Here is a 25,847-nt window from a genome sequence, read left to right on the forward strand (position 1 = left end):
TTCGAGATGTAGGAGTGCGTGCAGGGGCGAGTAGTGGGATGAGAGTTAGGTGGTGTGTGAGATTCGAGATGTAGCAGAGTGCGTGGAGGGGCGAGTAGTGGGATGAGAGTTAGGTGGTGTGTGAGATTCGAGATGTAGGAGAGTGCGTGGAGGGGCGAGTAGTGGGATGAGAGTTAGGTGGTGTGTGAGATTCGAGATGTAGGAGAGTGCGTGGAGGGGCGTGTAGTGGGATGAGAGGGGCGAGGTGGGAGAGTACGTGGGAGGAGTGGTGAGACAGAGGCATTCAGAATTCGCTCGTGCACAGCTCCCTAAACTCCCAGTCCTCGCGGCCCACGACCACGCTCCGCCTTTCCGCGTCCACCAATTTACACCTCCGCATTCAAGTAGGAATCGACTTGTTGCGCGCTGCACGCGCCCGATGATTGTTAAACGCGTCCCACGTGACTCGCGTGACAAAGGCAAAATGACATCTCACCACATTAGGCAAAAAAACAACAACTCAAAACTCCTGCCACGAATATTTTTTCAGTCACTTTACTCCCATCACAAAAAAATACATCCGTGGTAGACAAATCTAACACACAGCCACTGCATAGATTTATTCACATCGGTCGCTAGGGCCTGGCTTTACCAAATGTCCACCACGACCCGCTTGCCGGTCTCTCCGTGTTCGTGCGATTGACCGCCAGGGGCATTGCCGGCAATCTGCGAGGCGCGGGGCTCACCGAACCCTGTAGCGACAACAGTCTTTGTTTTCACAACAGTTCGGCCCGGATAATACCCCATGCATGGCGTAAGGTGGGGGGATGTGAGTAGTGTAAAGAGCTCGGGCAAACGCAACGGATAGCATCTCTAAAAGTCAACCAGCTGGCATGCATCGTCGGTGGATCGTCAGCCACGTGGACGCGAGACGGGGGGGGGGGGGGTCACCTTGAGACAGGGGCATCATCTTAGAGACGGTGGTGTCGCCATGACCTTAGCGGTGTCTGTTCACGCCGAGACCGTGACACGGGGCAAGGTTGAGGTGGTGTGGGCACGCACGCACACACACAAATACAAAGACTCCCCGTGTAGCCTCAACAGACTTTTGGGCTAAGTGCCGTTAGCGAGCGCCTATTGAAGGTCGGCGCAGCACACGAAGGGGTGGCCGTCCAACACCACGCCCGGCCGCCTTTGTCTCCTGAGTGGCAATGTTTACACACCACACCAGGTACTCATTTGAGGCCGAGTCGACCTAGGGGAGGCCCACAACCGGTTCAGATAATCGTCACCGGTGTTGGCCTTGAGTGGGGATCGAACTCGGGTCGCCGGGTTCGTAGCGCAGCGGCGACACACCCACCCACGTGCCCCACCGCATCGCGCGTCCAGGCTATGGGAGAGGGAATTGGTTGCGGCTGTGGTGTCATGCTGAGCAACACCGGGGAGGATCTGCAATCCCAGAGGTCGCCGCTTCGATTCGATCTCCCGGTGAGGCAGCTGAAATGGCGAAGTGAACCCAAAGAAAAAATCTCCCCCGCCTCTGCCCATGAATGTGAGTATATGCACAGACACACGTTAATGTCCGTGGAGGGTTGTTATTATTATTATTATCAAAAGGTGCAATCTGATGTCAAATAAACATTGCAGATGCCATCACATCACGCGTAAGCGCATGCCACTGCACGCTCATGTCGGCGCCAAATATACCGCGACTCAAGACTTAGCAGTAACTAAAAATAATATAGTAACCCTTTACACTCTTCGGAAAACGTCAGCGCCCGCCTGCATTCAGCACACACACACACGTGATTTTCAAAACCGGTTTCCAGGCAAAAAGAGACGCTAGCTTATCGGGATTTCAGCAGAGCTTATTTCGCTGGACAGGTCAACCCCACAACACACGCCCGCTTTCTCTTGGCCAGCAGCCTCACAGCAGGTGACGTTAACGATGCCAGAGCCACAGGCAACTCCTTGCCTACATTTGCCACTGCACATGCGAGCCGTGCCGCGGGCAGCCCGGTGCGGCTCGCGTAGCCCCGGTGGCCGTTTTTCCACTGCAGAAACCGAGCCGTGCACGCCGACGTCACAAGCACCGAACGAGCGGGGACGCGCGTAGGCGCCGCGCCCTTGCGGCGGCGCTGATGTCGCAGACACCGAACGCGTCAGGCTCAAGAGCCAGATTCAGATGTCTTGTGACAACCACCGTATCACGGTTTGATTTTGGCTCGGCTCAGCAGCGAATAGCCAGTGGAAAACCACCCCTTACCGTGACGGCCCCGTCCTGGGTCGGCTGTGGCCAGTGGAAAAAGAGGCAAGGTGCACGTGCGACGCTGGCCCAAACTTTCCCAGCTCTGCTCTGCACTCTCTCTGGTGCTGTACAATCGGCACTAATGTATAGGACGTATTTACAACTATGCGTCACTACGTGTCACATACTCGGTATATAGCCCTAGTAAATAAACTTAACAATGAACAATTAAAAAAAAATTGTATATTTATATATCTTATATATCCGGACACGACTCCACCACATCGTTCGATCGCGTGCGTTAATTGGCCCTCGAGTGAAGGACGATTATAATTAGTGAGCGTACACACGTGTCTATAGCGGTGGCTGTCCCGTGGCGTTTGCGACGAACTACAATGCTACACACGTGGGTCGTGCGTGAGCGCGTCTTGCTGGGCCGCACGCACGCACGCACGCACACACACGCTCTACTCCGTTAATACTGCGCGGGTATTTATAGACAAACGTATAAAACGCAAATGCAGGCAGCTTCAGCAGTCGGTCTCCCGCAAGAAGCGTGGCTGCGTCGGTTTGTCCCCGAAAGGGGCCGATCAAGGTAGCGTTAGAAACGCGCGCGTCTCTTTGCGGCGAACACGTTATGTTTTGGGCAAGACGTCCCCCCCCGGGGATTCGATTTGCTCATCGCTGGTGGAGCAGAGGGACGCGTTCCCGCTGGCGAGTCCGACACGCTTGATAGCGGAATTCTAGAAGCACCAAAAATATGACGGAAAAAAAAATAGCCACGCGTAGTTAACCGCTCCCTGCACGTTCAAGTTGACAGTTTCGTAAGACTCACACGCGACACGAGTGATTATTGCTGATACAGAAGTGACGACGTTTAAAATCAGTCGTTTTGATTTTTACAGCGGCGCAAAAAACTTGCTTTGACGACGCCGACCGATCGGAAACGCTCCGCTTGGGCAGGTGCACGCGTGTAAACAGAAGTGCTGACGGCCGATTTGACGGCGGCGGGCTGGAGGAGGGCACCGACGCCGTGGCCCGTCGTGGTGCCGTGTTCGGCCTGGTAAAACCAACGGCGGTGGTGGTGGCAGGGTGAGAGCGGCGGCGGTAGTGATTTAAAAATGGGGGGCGGTTACGGTCAAGGGAGGGAACAGGCCCGAGAGGAGATCCACGACGTAGGCCGCACCGTCACGAGGTCGTCTCGTGCGCGGCCGCTCGGCGGACCGCCACGCCGCAGGACCGCGAGAGACGGCGGCGGCGGCAGGATTGCGGAGTCCTTCATCCAGCAGTGGATTGACCACGGCCGATTTATGACGATGTCGGAGATGGGTATAAACACACGGCGGCGTGCTGCCACGCGACGGTCACAACGCTCTCAGCCGAGCCATGAGGGCATCCGCGTCCCTGTCCTCCGCGCCACCGCCTCCACCGTGCCCCCTCGGTCGCCCGCCCGGCGCCTTCCTCCGCTCCTCCGTGACGCCGTTGTTCCCCGGCTCGTCGAAGTTGAGCTCTTTGGCCGCGTGGGGTCGTGAGGAGGAGGAGGCTGCTGCGGCCATGGTGACGTTGTGTCGCGAGCGTGAGCGTTCCAGCGGGGCACGCTTGCTCTCTGCACACGGATTAATGCACACACACGCAGGCACGCACACACGCGCGCACACACACACACGCACACACACACGCACACACGCACGGTCCCACGAGTTCGTTTGCCGCGTCGGAGGGCAGCTGGGACGATTCGTCCGTCAGGTCGACGGATCGACCGAACGTTGAAATCGACTCCTTGTTTTAGACCCATCATTCAGGCCACTTGTAAACCGGGAAACCCCCTTACAAGCCCATGATGCCATCAATTAAGCAAGCCCCGCCCACTAATTTCCCATGCAGCGGCACACGGGGCAATACAGGTGAGACTTTTTTTACATCTTGTATTATTCGATTACATTAGTGGAGTATTCACACCGACAATCAGTGGAATGATCGGATAATTAAAATAATCGGATATCCGACCTCAACGCTGCAGCGCCCACACATACGGCGGCGCCGTGTCGTCAGGCTGCTGCTAGATGATGGCCGCCCCACGGCACGCAGACTGTGGGCGTTGTGTGGCCGACCGTACTTCATCACGATGCTCAGTGCGGCTTGGTGAAGCTGAGGAGCGCAGATGCAGGACATCGACTGCTCCGCCACTGAGAGCGGGACGGTGATCGGAGTGAGCGAGACATTGACCGCTCCGCCACTAAGAGTGGAACGGTGATCGGAGCGAGCGAGACATCGACCGCTCCGCCACTAAGAGCGGGACGGAGATCGGAGCGAGCGAGACATCGACCGCTCCGCCACTAAGAGCGGAACGGTGATCGGAGCGAGCGAGACATCGACCGCTCCGCCACTAAGAGCGGGACGGAGATCGGAGCGAGCGAGACATCGACCGCTCCGCCACTAAGAGCGGAACGGAGATCGGAGCGAGGGAGACATCGACCGCTCCGCCACGGAGAGCGGGACGGAGATCGGAGCGAGCGAGACATCGACCGCTCCGCCACTAAGAGCGGAACTGAGATCGGAGTGAGGGAGACATCGACCGCTCCGCCACGGAGAGCGGGACGGTGATCGGAGCGAGCGAGACATCGACCGCTCCGACACGGAGAGCGGGACGGAGATCGGAGCGAGCGAGACATCGACCGCTCCGCCACTAAGAGCGGAACGGAGATCGGAGCGAGGGAGACATCGACCGCTCCACCACGGAGAGCGGGATGAACGACGCTCGGTGGAATAACCTGCGTTGCTCGCGACGTGCGGGTGTCTTGCAACCGAAAACGCCTCTGTGCTAACGGATCACTCCAAACGGAAAAAAAAGATTCACAAACGCATGGCCACAATGCACAATGCAATCACACGCAGAATCCAACATGGAGAGGCAGCAGCGGCAGCAGCTGGCGGCAACAAAGAGCGATCAAAACGAGCCGTGCACACAGCAAATCATGAAAGCGCAACACAAATAGCAATGTTACACGTTCCTTCTCCGACGCGGAATCATTCTCGCCAAGGCATGCACGACACAAAGCACGTGGCTAAAGCAAACGGACAGAAACCAAGCGAACGTTCAAAATGGTCAACCAAACCAAGCGCCGGGTAGGGGTGGATTTACCAGACGTCCACAGGCAGCGAGTGGCAGGAATGGGCACCTGGGGCGAGTGACATGGACCCATCAGACCGAGCACACAACGCACACAAATGATTTGTCAGGAATAATAAAATAAACCGTCGAGCGTCGATTCGTTAAAAGAGCCCACGACGGCGCAGAAAACCAAAAGCCATTTCCGGATCGTGTTGTTCCGGTCACGCAGTGACGTGGGGGGAGGGGGCTGGGGGGGGGAGTGTTGTAATCAATCTCACACATTTCCATTTCCAAACAGCGGCCATCAGATTTTCAACAATGCTATCGCTTTAAGCGGTAAGTCTGCAGAACATTTTAAACCTTTTTTACTGCATTATGTCAATTTTCAAAGATCATCACGTGGTCTTATAAAATGTTTGACAGACACCAAAGGTGGATGCTTCTTTTGTTCCTCTGAAAATGGGTTATGCCGTAGAAGAGTTCAAAAACAGATCTGCAGACGACCCCTTGAATCGGTAGCGTGGGCTCAAGTGGTTAGGGTTAGTGCGAGCAGCAGCAGCATCGAAATCCAGAAGCCCTGTCACAAAGAAGCAACATTCAATGCCCAGATTAGAATTTCCAGAGTTTATTATAATACCCCTTTTCCACTGGCGCATCTGAGCCGGGCCACCGCATGGGGGAGGGAGGGGGGGGTGGGGCACGGTAGGGGTGGATTTCCACTGGCAATTTGCCGTGCCGAGCCAGAACCAAACCGCAGAATTCGCTGGCCTCGGAAGACACCTGAATCTGTGAATCTGTGAATCTGGCTCGGTGGCAGGCTGGGCCTGGGTCGGGTCTCTTTGACGCGTGATGTTTGCACAGCTTCACCGCGTCGTCTATCAGTATGTTCAACTTCCTTTTCACCGTACGTAGCCAACCGAGTTAATCCGAGGTGCGGAATGCGTCGCAACTCGTCAATCGTGCGTAATTACAGCGGCACGTGCTGGCTTGGCACGGTTCCGGCGTGGCTCAGTTGTTCAGTGGAAAAGAGATAAATATTGGAGGGGGGAAAAAAAAAGCGTAGTTGGTAAGTTTTTAAAAAATCATGCTGCTCGAGTCGCAGGACGAGCGCAAAGGGAGACGGCGGAAAAGCTGCGGGCAAGCCGGATCTCCTCGAGCGCAGAGACATGGCGGAGCGGGGACTCCCGTTGCATTGTTTTTTGTTTTTACCGAGTGTTCCAAACCTATCGATGGATCGCCGGGCCTGGCCAGGCAGGTTCACACACTCCTCTGTTAAAACACAATCAAAACACAAGCATAGGAAAATCACGAACACACACGTGGACATTCGTCGCTGGAAACTTTACAGTGTCTCCCCTCCCCCCCTCCTCCTGTGAAAACAAAATAGATGTTTACACAGAGACTGGTTCGCAATTAACCGCTGCATTGGCAGTTGCGCACAAGCGCAATTAGCAACAACAAAAACTCACATTCATCGATAATTCTGTGGCTTTAAAAGATCTAATAAATAACAGGTGACATTTTGAGCAATGGCTATTTCTCCTTGGTGTGCTGTGAGGAAGGACCATTGCCTAAAATTTCGCCTATTTCATATACAGTAGACTCTCGATTAACTGCGCTCCTGAGATTTTGACACGAATGAATAACTCGTGGATTTTCCCTTAAGCCCAAATTAATAATCTAAAAACAGTTGAACATTTTTATTCTTCGAAACGACTATTTACAAGTCACGTGCTTAATCCGAACAAATATGTGTGTGTTGATCGGAAGTCTGTACAGCAGCGGGCCACCGATTCTTCTGCGCGGGAGCAGGAAAGTGTTATCACTGAGCATGCACATCGGTCGGTCGGTCGATCGTTAGGATTCCTTCTAAATCGAAAGAGTAGTAATCGAAATCGTCAGTTGTGCTTCATTTTGAGTGATTTATCCAATAATTTATTGTGAGTTTTAATTTACGAAACTTAACTCCAAATTTTGATTTTATTCATTAACAAACTCAATTTAAAGCTCCGCGGAAAATAGATATTTATGGATTATCCGCGATTTGTATTTATCCGCGGCCGTCCTCCCCGTCATTAGCGTGGACAATCGAGAGTCCACTGGATATCTTTTTGTTTCCAATGAGTGTGTTTTAAAACTGAATTCTATTCTTCCGTATGGCAGCAATATGTTCAGGTGCTCGGTGCCAAGATCGAGGTCTGCTGACCATGACGAGAGAGGGCTTCAAGAGGGAGTTCGTCTAGTTTTGCTGTTCCTCCATTGAAGGAGCACAAACTACAGTGGTTCACTGTGTCCGTCTTTGGTGTGGGTTGCCTGGCCACAGTCGCACCACTGCGGCTCATCTTTAATTCTACATTCGTGAAGGAGATGTGCACGTCAGCCTGCTGATGTTCTGATGCGGTTGATGGTCACACCATCAATAGGCGCTGTTTATGCAAGAAAAGCACCTTTGGGAAATGTATTGGAGAGCAGAAAATTAATTGACGTGGCTTTGTCAACCAATCCCATGCCGGATCAATGTCCGCCAAGGTGAAGGTTGCCGACGCTATGCTGATCGCGGGCGGGAGGGGGTCGTCCCCCCACGTAGGTGAGGACGGGTTGATGAAGGAACATCACTCACCACTGATGTTAACCACGGCCAGGAACTGAACTCGGGTTTGCCAGGTTCACACCACTGAACCCCCCCCCCACCACCAAAAAAAATGATACCGCATATACAACAATCTATCCCGCTTTAGATGAGGACGTGGTCACATTCTTTAGCAGATGCATTTCAGATGCCCCAGACAAGTAGGATAATTGTACGTTTTTGGATTTGTGCAAGCGTCGTCGTTATTTCCCCGACTCGTAACCGGACACCCTGCGGTGGGCCGAGGAAAGACATCGCCTCGAGTCTCACAGCGTATGTGAACAAGCACCGCAAACACCAGGCGTGTAGACAACGCGATAAGGTGACGTGAAAACACCTGTGCCTGCAATGTGCGTGCACACAAGTGATTGGGCAGGAGTGTGTGTATAAGTGACTGTGCGCACAGCTCAGTGTGTGCATGTGCACATTGCAATATGTGTGTCTTGTGTATGCACACAGGTGAGTGTCTGTGTGAACAGGTGAGCGTGTGTGCGTGCGTACAAGCGAGCGTGCACACATACAGGAGTCAGGTGAGCGTGTGCGTGAGTGCGTGCGTTACCTGCGGCTCTGGGCGTTCGTTTCCTGCGCTCCCTGAAGGCCGCGCCCGACTGCAGGGCTTCGAGCAGCGAGTCCATGACTCCCGTCTCATCCCCTTCTGCCGGGACCACACACGTGACCGCAGCCACCAGATCCCCACACACACGAACATACATTCACGAAACCTGCATGCGAACGCACACAGCTCAACACAACAGCCGTTTCCTCGTTTGTACGCTCGCGTTCCACCGCTTGCGAAAGCAAACGCGCGACGCTATTACTCGGGACAAAAACAAACCGCAACGTGAAAACAAACCTGAAGCTAAATCCCAGAGCGTTATTTGTCCACATTTTTCTCTCGGTTGCTGTCTATAAACACCAGTCACCGACACGACTAAAGAAGACCCGGTACAATTTAGCTATTGAGTTTGTTATTTGTGCTCGAGTGAAACTGCTGCAGGTTGATTGTGTTTGTTGTTCTATGACAAGGCTGGAAACTCTGGCGCACGCGGGAGCAGCATCCGTGGGCGCGAGTGGAGAGAATGTGAATTGGGAGTGAGAGAGAGAGGCAATGAGGGGAGCTGTCAGAGCAGTGTCGGGCGGAGAGGGCTCCGATTGCAGCAAGTTGAGTTTATTTTGACCATCGAGGCGAGAGCTCAAGAGACCGGCTTGCAAACAGCTCACGGGAAAGGTTAAAGGCAAGAGGACCACAATGCACTTCTTCGGGAACTAGTGATGGTTTTTTGTAGAATGCACAGAGGCTGTGTGGTTTAAAAAAATAAAATGTTGGGGATTGTTTTAAATTTAGGGCCTTTACAGTGCAGAGCTAAACTTAGGTCTGCACTGTTATTCTGTTATGATGGGTTTTTATCATCATTCACAGATTTTTTTTTTATGAAGAGTCTCATTTGCAAGTTATCTGCGTCACAAAATGGCAAATGCAAAAAAAAAAAGTGAAGCAATAATGCAAGTAAAAATCAGAGCAAAGGCAACAGTGCTACGCGTGCGACAGAAAATATTGCATCAACATTAATTGACGCGAAATTACAATTTCCCTGTCGCGCAAGTCGGCTCGGGCAGATGACAATTATACTGATTAGAGCGCACACTCACAAAATTAAGTTACAGAAACATTAAACAGATATAGGGCGAGCATTGTACCGAGGTGTAAACAGACAAGGAACTATACGTCAAATGCAACTCAAGACATTGTCAAGTACTGGTGGAAGATTTAAGGGAGGAGGTAAATCTGACTGGAACATTTCAGGGAGTGCAGGAGATGTGGATTGGGCAATCTGTCAGGGCGGGAGGCTTTGCCGGGGGAAGCTCCTCGGATCGACGATGGGGAAGAAGAGACGGAGATAGAAGGATGAAGCTGCTGCTCGACACTTTGAAGAAAGGGGGGTGTCTGTACGCGGCAAAGAAGACGACACCACAAGGCTGGAGCGGGGTTGGAGGGAACTTGAACCGCAAACATCACATTAGGCAGCTACACCAAGAGAGAGGCGAGGGGAGAGAGAGAGAGAGATGGACACTTATACGTTCACACAGCGTGCCCTCGGAGAGCAGTACCGTGTCACCACACTGCACGTTCGGGTTCTTTGAATCTGCACCCACCACCCCCCGCCCCGAGACACAGAACGATTATTGGAATCGCGAATTCGAGTTGTCGCTCGCAGCTGGGCGGGGGTTCGGCTTACCGACCAAAACAAACACGGGCACAGACAATTACCCTGAGCCGTGATTAAACGAGGAGAGTCGTCCCACGACGGCGGCGAAGACGCTCCATTGTGCTCGGGGCGTGCCGTCAAGCATCGATTTGCATACAGCTGCTCTGGCAGTTGACAGGTGGCAGATATGAAGTTTCACGGGGCTAGTGGAGTCGTCTCAACAACAAACAACGACGACGACGACGACAACCTCTGGGCGGGAAATTTGAAACAAGACGACAACACTGGGTTCTATTTGAGTTGTTGGTTTACAAACTCGCGGTTTTGTTTGTGAGCTTATCAACTCATCAGATCTGCATGTGCTACCGGTCACACCTGCCCTCACAGTGCCCCGGGCATCTGATCGGCACGCAAAGCGGCTCAAAGCGACCAGGGAGGCACAATGACCATTGCGGTACGGCGTGGATGCTTATGGCATCTGCATGCAATTGCATCTCAAGTCGCGGTTCAGAAACCGTGTGCATATTTATTTAGTAGATTGAGAGACCTGAGAGTCTATGGGTCTCTGCGTGAGTATTGGTCTTTCGGTGAGTATATTGGGTCTCTGTGCCAGTATTTAGGTCTCTGTGCGAGTTTGTTAGTCTTCATGTAAGTCTGGTGTGCATCTTTATTTTAGAGAGAAACAAAGATACAAACAGAAGACGGCAGAGTTAAAAAACAAGGATGGTCTTGAGCGATTGTTATTTAAACGTTTTGGCAGAATGAATAAATACATGTGAACGAGAACCACGGCAGTCACGACATTTTGCCAATCGCAACGATGCGACATTTCTCGTGGACCCGGTATCGTACGACGCATCGTAGTACCGCCACGTCGCGACGACCACACGCGGTCGGGTCGTGAGAGCCGGTTGCCCCGCGTGTGCCACCGCCGCGCTCCGGCGTAGCCGGCCACGCTAGATGCTCTCCGCCCCGCTCCGGCTAACGTTGGCACGGCACGGCCGGGTCGGGCTAACCTGCGCGGTTGATGTCGGCCAGGTGCTTCCTGCGCTGCTGCTTCTCCTGCTTGTCGCGCTCGGCGCGCTCCTTGGCCAGCTTGGCTCGCCGCAATTTCTCCTCCGTCTCCCGGCGCTTCACGTTCTCCTTCACGGCTTGCTGATGAGCACGCAGGCGGACGGCACGGGAGGGAGGAGGGACGACGGCGAAGGGAAGAGGGGGGGAAACAAAAAACGACGAGGTCATCGGCAGCGGTGGGGGGCTTCATTTCTCACAGAGTATTTTTTTCCCCCCGGTCGCCGGTAGACGGGAGTATGCGGCACGTGATGAGCAGTAGCCGCGTACAACTGCATTGTGGGTCGTGCTGGGTTCAGAAATATTTGACGGGTTGCCGACCCGGACAAAACCGACCGGCATTGAATATCCTGGACAGTTGCGTACGACTCGCAAAACCAGCTGCGCGGCATGATGGACCAAGTGAGATGAGTTATGGCCGTTTTGCCAAAATGTGCATCATGCCAGCGTCCCTCCTAGCTGTGACGTGCCCTGATCACATCCGGTGGGGGATGGTGAGGGGGGCGGTGATGGCACTCACCAGGAACATGGTGCGGAAGCTGCTCACGTCCCCGAAGAATTCCTCGGCCGCCACCTTCTTGGGGTCAAAGACGAAGTACTCCCCCCAGGCCGAGGAACTGCTTTTGCATGCTCTCATGCATGAGCGCCAGCGTGTCGTACGTCTCGCGCGAGGCGCGCGCAAAGCCGTGCATCGCGAGCGCCGGTCAAGGAACGCAAACGCTCGCCCGATGAGGCCGACATGTAAACAGCAGCGTTTATTTTTCTCACCGAATATTTCCAGCTTGCTGCTGGACTGCAGTCGGTTGTAAGTGGCTAGTAGCCGCGGCCATCGACAGACGTTATATTGGATGCGGTGTCCTGGGCAGGTAAATGTTACGGGTCGCCGACTCAAGACAAACTGCTATCTCTCATGGCCATGAATCACATCAAAACATATGCCAGAAAAAAATAACTAAAGGAAAATCTGCGAAGCTCGAAAACAGGTCACTCATCTCACACTGCAATTATACGATAGCGCGGCTTGTGTGTACGTGTCTGTGTGTGTACGTGTCTGTGTGTGGGGAGCGGTAGTGTAGCGGTTAGCGCGCTGCGCTATGAACCTGGCGACCCGGGTTCGATTCCCGCTCATGGCCAACACCAGTGACGATTATCTGAACAGGTCCCGGGCCTCCCCTAGGCGGAGTCAGCCTCAAATGAGTACCTGGTGCAGTGTGTAAACATCCTCACTAGGGAGATAAAGGCGGCTGGGAATGGTGTTTGCCACCCACCCCCTCGTGTGCCGTGCCGGCCTTCATAGGTGCTTGCTAACAACACTTGCCCCTACAATCTGTTAAGGCTATACGGGGGATCGTTATCTTTGTGTGCTCTATGCAGGTCGACTCGGCCTCAACTTCGCCACTGGGGTAACAAAGGTGGCCGGGCATGGTGCTATGCTGGCCTTCATCGGTATTTCGCGAACAGCTCTTGCCCCAACAGTCTGTTAAGGCTATAGATGGGATCTTTGTCACCAGTGGGAAGCACAGGCGGTCCATCTGCCTGTCATCTCAGTTTATTAACCCATAACACCTGGGTCTGTCCCGTGACCTCCTGCCAGTGAGCATTCTAGACCTCACGTGGCCACAGAATGGACCTCGCCAGGCACAAGCGCTGCGGTGACATCACCGACACTTAGTGGCGAATGGCGGCTAGCTGTTGCCGTTGTTGTTGTGATGCAAATGATTGTCCTTGTGAAAAAATGCTTCGCGTTGCTTCGTTGAGATTATTCCAAAAACAAGGGCGAGCCAGCTGAGGCCGGCGTGGGTGCTCGGGCCATCCTGTTAGGAGGCACGCGGTGGGGATGGGGGGTGGGGGGCATCTTGACCCCACTTCTATGGGAGCGGCGGTACACGATCGCGTGGCCCGGGACCGATGCAGCGATTAGCTGGGAGGAGGAACGCGAACAGCAAATTCCTGCCCGTGCCAGATAAGCGATGCCTAACGTCCCCAGTGATGAACCACGCAGCACAGATACGTAACGACTATTTTATGCTCTGGTCCACCGCTTATGAGATTTGCTAAAATATTTCCGTAGACTTTTTTATTTTCTTCCCCCGAGTGTTTATTTTTAAAAGCGCAGATCGCAGATAGCATGAGTACAGTTAAGTAGAACCCGTAATTAATCACCTGTGGATCACGCAACTGTGGTCAAAACCCCTTCTGATGGGTGTCGAGGAGGTGCCATGAGCTGGTTTGCCAAGAGAATGCGGTACAGCAAAATGTGGACTAATCTCCACCTGCTTCCATCTGCTTGGAATCGAGCGTTGCCCCCCACCCCCCGCACGCGTGGCTTTTGTTCCGTCCTCCGGTTTCCTTCCGCATGTAAACACTCATTAATTGGCTGAAAAAAGGCTTCATATATAGAGGACCGCAGAGCTTCGGGCAACCGTTGGCATCGGCTCACCGCATGGCTGCTGCCGTTCCCGCTCTCCCCACTCGTCTGAGCGAATACTGTGTGCGGTGCGCGTTACAATTCGAGTACAAATACTATTATATTTCAGAGAAATGGAAATTGACAATGAAAGTGGAAAAGTGTGAAAAAAAGCGTGGAATGATGTACGCTTGTGCGTTACACTGAAGGTTACATATCGGAACGCGTGGATTCACAAGCGAACAGCGCAATATGTAGAGAAATAATATTGACTCTAAGAAGTGCGTGGGATTGGGCAAGACACGTCAGCGATAGATGGCCGGTGGTTGAGACTGGTGAATGACAGTCAAAGGGGGGAAAACAAGTTCCAGATTGCAACCACCAAACCACGGCGGAGGAATAGCGACAGCATGGGGGGGGGGGGTGGTGGAAGAAGGCCTTTATCTAGCCGCGGGTAGTCCATAGCTGCTGCTGCTGCTCGTGCTGCTGATCGCGACGATAATAATAGCGCACGGGGTACCGCGTCGGAATGCGACACGCGACGTGACTTGAGCTGAATGAATCAACGCCGCCGCGCCCAACGGGCGGGCGGGGGGGGCGCACGTTTGTGCGACCGACTTCCTGGACCAAAGGAAGGAAGACGCCAGGAAGCCTATCCTGACGCCACCGCTTCTGGCTGCTGTGCCTCTCTCGCTGGGGCCACGGGGATGGCGGGGGGCGTGCAGGTCGGACAAGGGGGGGTCAGGACTGAGGATTGTGTCATTCCCCAGTGCCTCCATTTCAAGCGCCCCCCTCCCCCCCTGGGTTTGTTCTCCGGCCAAGGTGAGCGTGGTCGCGTCCTTGGCCCCCTCGGTGGCGTCACCTTTTGTTCGAATGGGAGCCGCGGCGAGCATTGTGGGAAGCGAGGTCGGTCGTTGAGAAGTCTATTTTATTTCTCTTGCTCTCCTTAAGATGCCGCCAGGTCTTGTAAAATTACGTTAACAAAAAGTAATGTTGTCTTTTCTTGTAACCCGTTGTAGCCAGGGGCTTAATATCTCACAGAATGTTTTCCTGGTTGCCAGTAGGCTGGAGTCTGTGGCACATGACCAACAGCCAAGGCCACAGCGAGCGGTAGACTGGATGTGGTGTGCCGGGGATTTTAACGCTCGAGTCTCATGAGGGCTTCATTTATCAGTGAAAATGTTTTACGGGTCGCTGGTAAACTGCGGTTGGCAGCACGTTACCAGTAGTCGCCCAAAGCCGTGGAGGCGGGACGCATACCGGATGTGGTGTGCCGTGCGCGGTAATATTTTCTGCGCGACCGAGCCGAACAAACCCGGTCGATGGCATCGACCGCCGTTTCCCACCGCGCTTTCTCCACCGCCAAGGATATGGTCATCTTCTCGACAAACTTGTCGGTGTCGTCGTTGGTGGTGGAGAAGGCCTTGAGGTCTCCCTCCAGCTGCTGCACCTGCTTCTCCATCTGCTTGAGGCTCTTCTGTAGATTCTCGGCCGCCACTGCAGCACAAGGCGGACAGAGGGAGGGCCGCTTCAGCACGGGGCAACCGAGAACGATCCGCGGTGCGTGAAAAACACGCCGCGTGCGATTCCTGCAAAATGCAAGACGTACAATTTCCGTAACGTTTAAACGGTTTAGCCAGCGCGGTGAAGCACGGCCAGACCATCCCCACGACCCGCACGGAGTGGGGAGGCGGTGGATTGAGGGCGCGTAGGAAAGCGAGCCTCCTCGTGTGTGGATTAAACAAGGTCACTCGAAGGAAGATGGACGGATTGTTACACCTGAAGACTGTTAGAGATGGCTTGGGGAGGAATTCATCCAGCAGCGGATTGGTAATGGCTGGTGACGATGATGATGGCACAACACATTTGGTACTCTTATTATAATAATTATTTGTTTTACTTGTATATCCAGAAGAGCCACACTGATTGCAATGACTCTTTTTCAGGTGGGTCCTGCATTGCATGTTTATTTTAAGATTTTTAGGCCAAGCAATGAGTGTTTATTATACATGTGGGAGGAAACAACCGGGGCACCCAGAGAAAACCCTCGCACGCAACGGTGCAAAGCTCTATTCCCACCGTACAGATGGAAACAGATGGAGATTCAACAGCACTTTGCTGTATTGCCTTTCCCCGGCGAGCCAAGGTACGGCACACCTCCTCGACTCCCACGTGAAGGGAGTTTCACAACATCTGTGGATGATCCCACCAACTCTCACTGCTGCCTCCATAGCGCTGCACTGCTGGCAACATGCAGCACAGTTACTACTACCACCCGACTTTGTTGCAGTTTGATTCAAACAAATAAATCCGCGATGCGGTACCAGAAACAACGACGCTGGGCTCAACGTGGGCAACGGCCGATTTGTCAAGACTGCCTTTGTGACCCAAACAATAAAGGGCACATACATCATCAGCCGTGACCAATCCACTGCTGCGCAGATTCCCCCACGCTACCGCCATCTCTCACGACCCCCGCGACGGGACGATGCATCTGGCAACGACAACGGCACGCGGAGGACAGAGCCAGGCAGGGGGCCCCCCGTGACACCTCGACCGATCGTCGACGCCGCGGCCGTGCTGCACCGTGGGGGGCCCTCACTGTTAAGTGGCTGACGGCCGTGGCCGGGCACGGAATGTGGCGATGTTCTGCTGATGTGCGCTGCGCAGGGGGAAGTCTGGGACAACGACTCCGGAAATCCTGAACAGAACCGGCTGATCCGGCACAATGAAAAGAGGACCGGGGAGCCCCTCCACTGTGGCCGAGGTGATGGGGGGGGGGAGATGGGTGGAGGCGTTTAAAGTCAGCGCAGACAATGGCTTTGCTATGAATAAGCAACTGGGTGGAACGCCCTTGTGATCACAAAAAAAGAGTAATGCACTCTTGCATCAAACAATAGATAAATGCGGCAGTTCGCCTACGATTGTTTGTTGATAGAATTTCCGTCGACTTCCCGAATAAATTCCATCCAATTTTTCAAACGTGTGGACGTGTAGCGAGCCTGTATAACAAGGGGGGGGGGAGGTTGTCCTGGAATAATGCGATAACCCACGAAAAGTTCCTTTGTCCGTAAAACTTGTCGTTTGCTGATAGTATCGGGGAACTAAGTGAATATTTAGGTTGGTTGTGTGGCCATCTGTGGGGCCAGAAGACAGAACACAATCAAAATAACACGTGTGTCAACGAAGCCAAGGTAAGTTCAACATCGGCATCATCAGCCATTCTCTATCTATGCTGGTTGAAGATCTCGCCCCAAGCCATCAACATCTCTCATGGCCCTGGATTGTAGAAATCCACCACGCTCCTGCAAACAAGCCGATGTCATCACTCCATCTCTGCATGAGGAGCATTCCATTCTCTGGCTGCCACTCCCACATTAGTCTGGACCATTGGCCATCATCTCTTCTTGGGGCGATAATCGTGGCAAGATGTTAACGACCTCGCCCGGTAAGCAGGTCGTGTGTTTGATCCCGATGTTGACTCCTGTATGTGTGGAGTTTGCATGTCTCTCTCCCCATGGTCGCATGGATTTTCCTCCGGGTCCTCTGTTTTTTTCCCTCCACATTTAGAATCAACGTGCGTTTACAGAATTTGGCTGCTCTACATTTCCACACGATGAGCCACTTTGTTGAGCTATCATTTGTGATGGCCAGGTGGCTTACGAAAAATAGCTACATAGGTCAGTGGGCCTTACTTTGTAAAATAAAAAAATAACCTGCTGAAATTCTTTGGTTCTTTCGGTATAATTTTATTTTATTTTAATTTTGTTGTTTTCTATCTACGTGACTTTACTGAAAGAACCAAAGAATATGAATTCCCGCAGTCACGAAAGTTTTAAATCAAAATTTAACCTGCTTATGTTTTCTAATCCATGTCTTCCTATTTCTGTCTCGCAGCGTAATTCCAAGCGTGCATCGCTCCACGCTTCTTCTTTGCGCTATTTTCAGGAAAGATTTGTTTTCTTCTCATGAATGACCGAGCCTCTGAACTCTGTCATAGCAGGTGGCACGCACTCATTGATGGTACAGATGTGTCTCATCATAGAAATGATGATGAACCCAGAACACGTGGAGCTGCTACATCACACGATCACTCTGCGTCATCTACTACGAAGAGAAATGCTGAAAGAGGTGACGGAAGAAATCTAAATGTTTTATTTTTTAACAATGTGTATGTGTATTTACCCAAGAAAGCGTCACCAAGTCCAAATATTTTATCAGGAGGGTCCTGCCGAGTTTTTTTCCAGTATGGGGCAATGATTTTACGTGTAACAGGTAGATTTTATACAGTGGGATATGTTTTGGCCAATACCAGTTGCATTTTAACTAATAGAATCAAAACATGTATTTATACCTGAGAACCCATAGAAACCCATTCAGAACAGGGGGAGAGCATACAAAGGCCACACACAAAGGACTCGAACTCAGTTCCCTTTTTGCGGCGAGGTACAAGCGTTAACCACGGTGCCACCGCACTGCTGCTGCTGCCCAAAAGCTCAAAATTATCATGAGAATAAATACATGAAGATCCAGAATCTCAGCGCGAGCTGTGTGGCGTGAACTCAGTCGCTCAGCGCGGGCCTCGGCACTCCACTTGGCACGGACACAGGAAGTGACTCGCTCGCCGCTCGTTACCGTGGCTCTCAATGGGAGGAAATCACGAGCAGGGGGGGGGGGTCGGGGACTGCTGCACTACGCCGCACGGACCGCATGTGGATTTGGAAACGAAAAGGACGATCTGCTGCCCTCTGCCAGGCCGATAAAAGAGGACAAAAGCCACCCTCTCACCGCCCCCTCCTTTCTACACGAGTGTTTGTGTTGCAAACACCACGCGTGCGCGCACATGGGAACTATGTGCGTGCGCTTCAATGAAGCGTGCGTTTCGTGGAGCGAAAACACGCCATCCAGAAAGCGGCAAGTCGTTTTAAAAACAAGGAAGAAGAATCGTGCACACGCACGAATTCTGTCGAGCTTTACCAACACGCGTTCGCCCTTGTATTTATTAGCAATGCGGAAGCAGATGGGTAGCTGTCAGGGCAAAACGCGTTTGATTATTTGCAAACAGTCCTTTGTAGCATGGTGAGTTTGTGTCTCCAAGTTATGAGCGACCGCTTGATCTATTTTGTTTGCAACAGGGTACGTTCCCAACAGCAACTAAGCTTTACACAAAAGTTTCATTCACATAGGTTTATTGTTTCCTCGAGTTATCGTGCGGCCACGTTAGTAAAAGCGCTGACACCCCCACAACGCGGCATGTTCTCAAGCCTCCCGAGTTGTCACTTTCTCGTCTCCTCTTCCTCGCCACGCCCTGCGCTTCCTCTTGGCCAATGAGCACGCAATGTCATGTGCGGGGAGGGAGAAGCGTTTGACCCAGGACCGGCAAAAGCTCCTCGTAGATGGGGGTAGTGGGGGGGCTGTCAGTCCAGCTGTAGTGTAGGGGGCCACCATAACAGTGATGTACCGCTAAGGAGGAGAGTGAACGTGGGTGGTGCCACAGTGGCCCTGGTTTACCAGAGAACGCACGCACCCATGCATGCACCCACGCACGAACGAACGCACGCACGCACCCACGCACGCACCCACCTACGCACGCACCCATAAGACGCACGCACCCACCCACCCACGCACACACCCACCCACCTTTGGAGGCCTTCTCAACGTGCGTGAGCTCCTCGGTGAAGCGCAGGACGTCCGGATGCTTCTCCTCACACATTTGCGCCAGGAAGTGCAGCAGAGTCAACTTCTGGTCGTTGGACTTGGTGTCCCTCAGCTGCGACGGCAAAGCAGGGGGCAACCGCCAGGACGATTTCATATGATCTTTTTGGTTCTTTCGGTAAAGTCACGTAGAATGGAAATAATAAAATAATAAAAATAAAACATAATAAAATAATTATCACGACGTTTCGGCCACAACGCAAGTAGCCGTCCTCAGGTGGAGAACAGGTCTGTCGAGAAGACAGAGTCTACGTGACTTTACCGAAAGCACCAAGAAGATGAATCCCTGCAGTCACGAAAGCTTTAAATCGAGATTTCATATGAGTTTGCCGAACGCTGCCAAACCAGTACCACCGTGTCCGTGCAAGGCTCTTGCATACAACACCCGGCAACCCAACATCGTTTTGTTATTGGGCCACTCTCTGTCGATGAGACATCATTCGAAACGTCGCCGATTAGATTTATTTTGTTTTAAGACCACAGTTTTGTTGACGAGTGCGTTGGGTTGTTTTTTGTTCGTTGTGCTTGTGCACCACTGCCAATGCAGCAGCAGGAGCAGCATCGCCAAATACCGATTTGTCTAACGCACAGAGCGATGTACTGCTCCGCGAGAGTTCCAAACATCTCGCTTTCCATCACAAGGAGCGCGGCTGCACGACTGTAACCAAATCACAACAACAACACATGCAACAAACTAAACCGTCATCATCGTCATCATTGTCGGTAATGCTCAGGCACGGCAAGTCGGCACTCGCGAGGTTAGGCGGGCACGGGCAGGCGGGCGGGTGAACCAACCTTGCACAGGAATCCCATCTGGAAGCCGAAGGTCTGCGCGTTGCGCGAGCCGGCGTTCATGTAGTTCCCCATGAGCAGCACGAGCTCCAGCAGCTTGGAGAAGCTGTCGCTGCGGCGGATCTCCTCGCAGGCGGCGCTCACTGCCACGATGTCCGGCTTCAGGTTGGCCACCTGCTCGTCGAACTGCAGCCGGAAGAGGATTGCGTTGAGCCGGGGCCGTAGCCTCTTCACCGAGCTGATCTGCAAAAAGGACAAGGAATGGGTGGGGGGGCGACAGAGGTTTATACAAAATATTTGTTTTCTTTTACTGTCAGTTGTGATTATTTTTGTAATTAGTGCAGTGAAATTTGCTTATACGGTCAGGGATAATGACGGAGTGGCAGTCAAGGAAAGGAACACGTTAGACGACCACCAAGGAGATGGAGCGAATAAATCGGCTCGTGCGCAGGTGGACTGTTGCATTGCAGGACGGTGGTGGCTTGTGGAGGCCTTCATCCAGTAGTGGATTGACCAAGGGCTGATGATGGTGACAATGAATTTTGTTTGGTTCTGCACTTAACTTGGCTAATATCCAGAAATGCGAAAGGAAAGCACGTTGGTGTGACTGTCACGTGGCGAACGCTACCCTCGGTGGTAGGGCGAGCTGACCACCTGGGTTTGAATCCAGGTTTCGCCCGCCTGTGTTTAAACTGGATTTTGAAGTGTGGCAAGTGGACGGTCACAAACCGGTCACCGAATGACTGCACGACAAAAAACCGATCGCATTACATTTGGTTCTGCACGCACCCAATTTGACTATCATTCCAGCCTCGAGAATTAATAATATCAGTTTGACAGTCATGCGATGGTCATTCCTCTCTGTAGCGTGGCAGGTGGCAAAGTGCTTCCCTCTGCTGTGTAGATCAGAGGCCACTTAAAGGGATTTCAGAAGTGGCTCTGTAATGCCCGCTTCCACGGATTTCACTGCTCTGCGAGGTTTCCGTATGGATGCTTCGTCTCGTGAAGTGACGCAATATCGATAGCACAATCAGGATGGATTGGGAACAAAAAAACAAGACTTATTTTTGTTGTTGTCCTGAATAACCTAAACAAACGCTTGACAAATGAAACGTTATTTGCAAGTAGAAAGACCCTGGCACCACCGGCCGGCCTGCAGGTTCACAGCAGAGACACGCAACGTAAATACCGCTATCTCCGGCTGGATAACAATGTCAAATAACAATGTCCAGCACAACCTTTAAGCGTATGTTGTTTATCCGCCCAACGCATTCCTGACGCTGCGCAAGCGCGTACTGTGCGCGTCGAATCCCGCGCGGAAAATAACAGACGTCCCAAACGCACAGTCGACACACGCGCGCTCGAAAACGCGATCGTGTCGCCTGCCGCCACGGCAAGGAAGTGGGCTTGGGCATGGCGCGTCGCTGGAAGGAATTATTTGCCGCGGGGTTCAGACCAATGCTTGGGTGGCAGCAGCCAAAGGAGAGAACCAGTGGCTCAGCGATTGAGCAACCTTGACATGTGGGGTACTTACGACAACGCCGAACTGCTCCGGTTCGCACAAGTCCTCATACTCGTTCTTCAGGCTGGCCAGGGCACTGAGCTGCTCCGGTTCGGGCAGCTGATTAATCAGACTCTGCAGTGATTAAAAAGACACACAATTAGCGGAAGCCCCCAACAAGCCCTCTGTTCAATTGCGCCTCTCAAAGGCATCCCCAATTTTGAGGGTCACCAGAGGCAGCGTGGAACTGACCCAACTTTGAAAAGACCTTCAATTAAAACTCAACCTCTCCTTATAGTAAAATAAGTCATTTACATCCTTCATGCAGCAGTGAATTCATCATGGCTGATGATGATGATGACCATGCCAATCCCATACAATACAATCGGATATACGCGGTGTCCAAAAGACGCCCGTGCCTCAACATGCTGTACAGAAACTACCCGAAGGCCTCCCCAAACCCCCGCGTCGGTCATCGGGATTCTTTGACCATACTTCACCACGCTGGTCAGTGCAGGTTTGGTGAAAGGGGAAGCCCAGGACTGGTTCGGATATCACTCGCCACCGATGCCGGCCCTGGCGCCCCGGGGATTGAGTTCTGGTCGCTCGGGTAGCCGCTTTCGCGGCCACGGCCGCTTCGCCAAACTCGGCTGTTTTAGCAAAACGTAAACACGGCTACGGAGGGGCGCATTGTCCAGACTGGTGAATACACTGCGGAAGTGTTTGTGTAATTATTGTTTATTTGATTACAGCGCTTGGGGGCGATGTTATTTCACAGCTCCGTGTTTGTTGTGTTACACAGGCCCGAGAACAAAACAAAGCAAGTGGCGGGTGGCGAGTCTCACCAACGCTACGATTATTTTTCGTCTAATTTTTTTACGGTCGTTCACGTGTGAAAAGCGCACAAGGAAGCAATATAAATGTGTGCACGCGCTTGGAATTACAATGAGAGACGGAAAGGGAAACACGTGGATCAGAGAACGCACGCGGGATAATGACATCATCCAAACAGTTTGCAAGAGCAGCGAGCGGGGCTCGGGGGTCAGGCCGCGTCACGGCTCGAGGGCACGATGGCGACGGGTTCGTGAGCAATAACGGAGCGCCATCCAAGGAATTGAACACAATCCGAGATTGAGGTCCCACCGGTGGGGGGAGATGGAGCGAAGGAATCGGCTCGCGTGCAGGCGCCAAGTGGATTACTACGTCGCAGGATTGTGAGAGATGGCGACGGCAGTTTTGTCCACAGGTGGATTGAACATGTCTGATGATGATGAGTTACTCGTCCACTGTGCAAGTGAATCAGAATATTTGATACTGGTAGGAACCTCCTGGTTACACCAGCCCACAGGGGATTATTGTGTCCGTCTGTCCGTCGTGCATCCAAAAATGGGAGGGGTGGGACTGGGTGGAGAGGGGAGGGAGGGGAGGGGCTGGGTGGGGAGGTTGGAGAGGGGCTGGGTAGGGAGGGGCTGGTCACCCCGTGGTGCCCTTATAAAACTCAACGTTTAACCTACTCACGCCGGCTTGTGCCCACCCTCACAGTCGGGCATATTTGCGGAATACACCACGCCGCCGTTGACCCTGGCCATTGACCGAGCAACCCAACGTTCCTACCAGCTCCCTCCGCAGGAATGTGTTTTATACTGGAGGAATCTGATGAGCTATAAAGCTCTTCTACACAGATGTCCAATAGTGTGAGAATGGAGGAGAGGGGAGGGGCGCTGACCTGGATCATGGACTCTGTTATTCGCTCCTCGTCCACGGACAGAATGATGCTCTTGATCTCTTGGTAGTCCATTCGGAAAGAGCCCAGGAAGATCGCTGCCACACACACGCACGCGCATGCCATCACGTCGAGCCCCGCAATGGTCACTTCGACAAACAGAGTTACAGCCGTGTCTTATTAGTAGTATTATTATAATTCTGCTTGTTTATCCAGGAAGGCCTCACCGAGTCTCAAGACTCTTTTTCAGCAGGGTCCTGCAAAGGTTTCTGACAAGAGGGGGGAAATTCTGCTACCGTGTGATCCAAATTGAGTAATTTGTAAGTTTTCAGTATTGAGATGTTTGGCCAACACCAGCCACACATGGTAAATTCCACGCAGAAAAACAGCCGAGTCGAGAATAGAACCCAAGCGTCACCACTGCGCCACCACCTTGCCGAAATGTTATTTACTACACATTTTGGCGTGCATCGATTAATATCAATACCTATACATCCGTTGACAAAGGAAGACAATTTAACACGTAGGCTTTCGCGACCAATATTGTTCATAATCAACGATTTTTGGGTTTAGATCGCGTTATTTATAAATGTGTCGTAACCCTCCACCACCCGACACGGCCAATCAGTAAAAAAAAAAAAAAAGTGTCACGTTGACAAAAGACAAATAGTTCACTGCTTTAGCCCACCGGTGTGTTGAAGCGTGAAACCACAACATTTACAATTTGAGTACGACGTTTCGCTGGTAATTGCATCCAGCATCATCGGGCAATTCGCCAGAATGGTGAGGCTCTGCTGTGTCTCCCGTTCTTATATAGAGCAGCAGCAGGGTGACGTCATCATTAACTCATTAACTCATCAGGTGCAAAGATTTGAGGGGGGGGGGTTATTGTAATTATATACTTGATTAGTAATAAGGCTATTGTTACGATGCGCGTTGTAGATTAGTAATCATTTGGAATGTGTTCTATTGTGATTATGCTACATTAATAATCAGTTAGTGCTTGTTTCCCTTATAAGGAATTGTAATGCATCTTATTTAATAATACGCTTCCAGGCCGCACTAAGCCTGTAGCTGTCTGAGCGATTAAAGTTATTTCTGTTTCTCTCAATCTCAATGGATTCTCTAATTAGTCTTTGCCAGTAGTAACTAGTTTTACACAACACTTCAACGTTGTCAAAATCAATTGAGTGTCCCTGTTGACAAGCATGTTCTGCCACTGCCGACAGTTGTGTTTGCGAACACCAGAGAAATATTAAACTATCGCAAACACAACTGTCGGCAGTGGCAGAACATGCTTGTCAACAGGGACACTCAATTGATTTTGACAACGTTGAAGTGTTGTGTAAAACTAGTTACTACTGGCAAAGACTAATTAGAGAATCCATTGAGATTGAGAGAAACAGAAATAACTTTAATCGCTCAGACAGCTACAGGCTTAGTGCGGCCTGGAAGCGTATTATTAAATAAGATGCATTACAATTCCTTATAAGGGAAACAAGCACTAACTGATTATTAATGTAGCATAATCACAATAGAACACATTCCAAATGATTACTAATCTACAACGCGCATCGTAACAATAGCCTTATTACTAATCAAGTATATAATTACAATAACCCCCCCCCCTCAAATCTTTGCACCTGATGAGTTAATGAGTTAATGATGACGTCACCCTGCTGCTGCTCTATATAAGAACGGGAGACACAGCAGAGCCTCACCATTCTGGCGAATTGCCCGATGATGCTGGATGCAATTACCAGCGAAACGTCGTACTCAAATTGTAAATGTTGTGGTTTCACGCTTCAACACACCGGTGGGCTAAAGCAGTGAACTATTTGTCTTTTGTCAACGTGACACTTTTTTTTTTTTTACTGATTGGCCGTGTCGGGTGGTGGAGGGTTACGACACATTTATAAATAACGCGATCTAAACCCAAAAATCGTTGATTATGAAAGGAAGACAACTCTGTGTATTTTTGTGCAGCACCTTTGTCAATCCACTGTGGGATGAGGGCCACCCCACACTTCTAGCGATCGCTTGGGGAAGCCTTCATCCAGCAGCGGACTGCTCACGGCCGATGACAATGATTACACCGTATGTATTTTAACGTAATAGGTTCACGCGACCATTACAGCCGCTGGAGGCGTCTCATCCGCCACATCGTTAGCAGAAGAACTGATTCCAGAGTCGGATCGCGAACCCGAATCGGCAATTTTTTTTTGTTACAAAAACAACGCATGGTAGAGCGTCGGTCTTGTGAAACAAAATGGGCACGGAGGTGGCGGGTTGGCAGCGTTGTGCCACATAGTATGTGGTGGTGACGCTGCATCGGCAGTGATGCACAAGCACAGATCACAAATAAATACCTCAATAAATTCGGCGATTAACACTGCCTCGAAAAGTTAATAATAGGTGATGGTTTGGGAAATGGCTATTCTTCTTCACAGGACACAGAGATGC

The 25,847-nt window shown here is 51.9% G+C and overlaps 1 protein-coding gene across 1 annotated transcript in view; it reads right to left on the reverse strand.

Annotated features, from left to right (window-relative positions):
* Window positions 1-518: 518 nt before the first annotated feature.
* Window positions 519-25,847, reverse strand: part of LOC144937514 (protein diaphanous homolog 2-like) — a 79,266-nt gene continuing 53,937 nt past the window's right edge. Inside the window, 11 exon segments of the mRNA XM_078864759.1 lie at window positions 519-3,833; window positions 6,549-6,608; window positions 8,528-8,623; window positions 11,192-11,330; window positions 11,767-11,850; window positions 11,852-11,932; window positions 15,026-15,150; window positions 19,294-19,423; window positions 20,164-20,403; window positions 21,695-21,796; window positions 23,388-23,482. Coding sequence (XP_078720885.1) covers window positions 3,592-3,833; window positions 6,549-6,608; window positions 8,528-8,623; window positions 11,192-11,330; window positions 11,767-11,850; window positions 11,852-11,932; window positions 15,026-15,150; window positions 19,294-19,423; window positions 20,164-20,403; window positions 21,695-21,796; window positions 23,388-23,482 — 1,394 coding nt within the window. The 3' untranslated portion in view covers window positions 519-3,591.

This window comes from Lampetra fluviatilis, chromosome 19 (assembly GCF_964198595.1).
Source record: "Lampetra fluviatilis chromosome 19, kcLamFluv1.1, whole genome shotgun sequence".
NCBI classification, from domain to species: Eukaryota; Metazoa; Chordata; class Hyperoartia; order Petromyzontiformes; family Petromyzontidae; genus Lampetra; species Lampetra fluviatilis.